The sequence below is a fragment of the Dioscorea cayenensis genome, chromosome 8 (assembly GCF_009730915.1).
Source record: "Dioscorea cayenensis subsp. rotundata cultivar TDr96_F1 chromosome 8, TDr96_F1_v2_PseudoChromosome.rev07_lg8_w22 25.fasta, whole genome shotgun sequence".
In the NCBI taxonomy this organism is placed as follows: domain Eukaryota; kingdom Viridiplantae; phylum Streptophyta; class Magnoliopsida; order Dioscoreales; family Dioscoreaceae; genus Dioscorea; species Dioscorea cayenensis.
This window is the reverse complement of record NC_052478.1, coordinates 6,804,766-6,807,106: the sequence shown is the minus strand read 5'-3', so window position 1 is coordinate 6,807,106 and position 2,341 is coordinate 6,804,766. Positions and strand designations below refer to the sequence as shown.

The following is a 2,341-nucleotide window of genomic DNA, read 5'->3' as shown; positions in this document are numbered from 1 at the left end:
GAGCTGGTTTCTGTTCTGTCCTGGAGTTCTACTTAAGATGACAATGGGCTTGAATATTAGGCCAAGTTGATCTTGCTGAGTTGGATGGGCCTTTTGTGAAGCTTAGCCTCAAGGGCCGCTTCTGGCACAAGCGTGTCACTGTTCTTGAGCGAATCGGTATTTATCTTAAAAATAGGATCCCGGTAAGTCATCTAGAATGCTTTACGTTTAGATATCAGCATAATACCAATTATTAATAGAAATCATACTGACTTGTGGTCTTCTTTTTAATTAGGAAATTTTGGAGGTGGGGATTGAAGATGAGAAACAACTACATGATAGCCCAGAAAACTTCTGAGGTATTTTTGGACAGCTGATAATGATAAGAAGTAATTGATCTGGAAACCAATGGATTTTTGTTAATTACTTTGTTGATTGATTGTTTATGCCAGCGCCCAGTCTTCATACTGATAATTGAACTAGTTGTGTGTATCAATAGTATCTTCTCTCAATATATGTGAGTGGATGGAATGTATAGCATAACAACAAGATCAAATTTCTAGTGCTGTTTGATTTTATGCATTTTCTGTTGTGATTTTTGCTGCAATTCCTTTCTTACATGATTTTCATAGAAAGTTGTATTCTTTTTGTTTGGAATATTTTTCTTAGTATCATCAAACTCCATCTTCCCGGAAGACCATTCCTTTTTATTGCTTTACTAGAGCCTTTATCATCATATTAAAATCGGTAACATAATATTCTTTCGAATTATAACTAGAGTCCTCTCATCAGAAAAGCAGCTCCTAGATGCAGCATTATATATTGCAAAAAATAATGCAATTCACTAAACAAGTTAGATTTACTTTAACTGGTCAAGGGTAAGGTAGAACCTTGCCTAACTGTGTTAACATGATTCGTTGAATTTTTAATTTGATTGAACTGGTTTTGCTCCTGCACTCAAGGTTATTCCTGAAATTTTATATTCAATTAAGCTAATTCCGTCTGTCACTCAGTTAATGTTGCTTAAACTTTATTTCATTTGACCAAATCTCTCCATTCATACAACCTTTTACTTGAAGTATTAGAAATCAATACCTGCAAGCTTGACGCTATAAAGACTGTTGCGTTTAACAGGTTGCAGAACAACTGATGCACAAGCTTAATGTCTTTTTTGTCTCATATTTTATCCAGTTCTTGCTGATCGCACTCCTGATGCTTTGGGCTACCATCTGGACACCAGCATTTTGAACAATTCATAGAATTCCAAATGCCAACTTCTGTATGAACTTTTGTTGTAAAGTTCTGATCATTGTAAAGATCATCATAACTCAAATACCAATTATTAAGAGAAGTACTAAATCTCTTTGATGTTCAGAATATTTGTATGTACACTCTCACACTGATTATCAATGATATAGAATCTTAATTGGAAGGTATATACAAGCCTGAATTCCAGTGTGCCATTATAAAATCTGAAAAATCAAATAGTTAATATGTGGTGAAACAAAATTATTTGAATTATTTGAATTAAAATAGACAAAATGTAAATAAATAAATAAAGAAGAAGATATCTGCAAAAGGATTTCTGCTGCAGGTATGCATTGTACCTGGTACAAACAAGAAGAAGATGCTCTTATTTCTGATCCCATGTCCTGCACTTTCTACAGTTTGTCACATGGGTCATGCATACCTTGCTACCAGACATTGTCACCCAAATTAGGGTTTTGAATGGGACCATCACTGAAAAAACTCAGACCTAAATCAGTAAATCTCTATCTTTTGGTCCCCTGGGCCCTGGTAAATTGGAATGGACTTGCACCAAAAAACAAACTAAGCTCAAAACCCTTGGTTTCTGTAGTCTTGTTTTAAATCAAAGTATTTAAATATTACAATGATTAAAAATAAAAAAGACTTCAAAAATTACTTAGCCAAAGTCACTCTATTTGGGTGATTAGTGGTACTAATCTGTCCATTAAAACTCGAATAACCCAAAGTAGGGACGAATGAGATATTAACTCTGTGTGCACATTTTTTTTTTACTAACCAAGAGTTTGTCCCCTGATAAAAAAAAAAACTACCTATAAATGAGCATGAATGAATGTGTTATTGCTTTTAAAAGTTTATATATGTTATAAACAAATATTTTAATGGATGCCTACTGTAGCAATTCCACTGTAGCAGCCGGCATTACTATAGTAACTTCTAGATATCACTGTAGCAGCCGCAACACTGTATGTGACCGCCCATGTGAGTGCTTGATGGCGGTACGTGATCTTCATACTATTCCACCAACGGGGTATTTTTGGACCGTCGGATCGAATCGATCTCGGCCGTTCATTCAACTCTTGTAACCCTATAAATA

At 34.7% G+C, this 2,341-nt stretch overlaps 1 protein-coding gene across 1 annotated transcript in view; it reads right to left on the bottom strand.

Moving 5' to 3' along the window:
* Positions 1-1,155: 1,155 nt before the first annotated feature.
* Positions 1,156-2,341, bottom strand: part of LOC120267220 (UDP-glycosyltransferase 89B2-like) — a 12,441-nt gene continuing 11,255 nt past the window's right edge. Inside the window, exon 2 of the mRNA XM_039274911.1 lies at positions 1,156-1,281. Coding sequence (XP_039130845.1) covers positions 1,156-1,281 — 126 coding nt within the window. The remainder of the gene's footprint in view (positions 1,282-2,341) is intronic.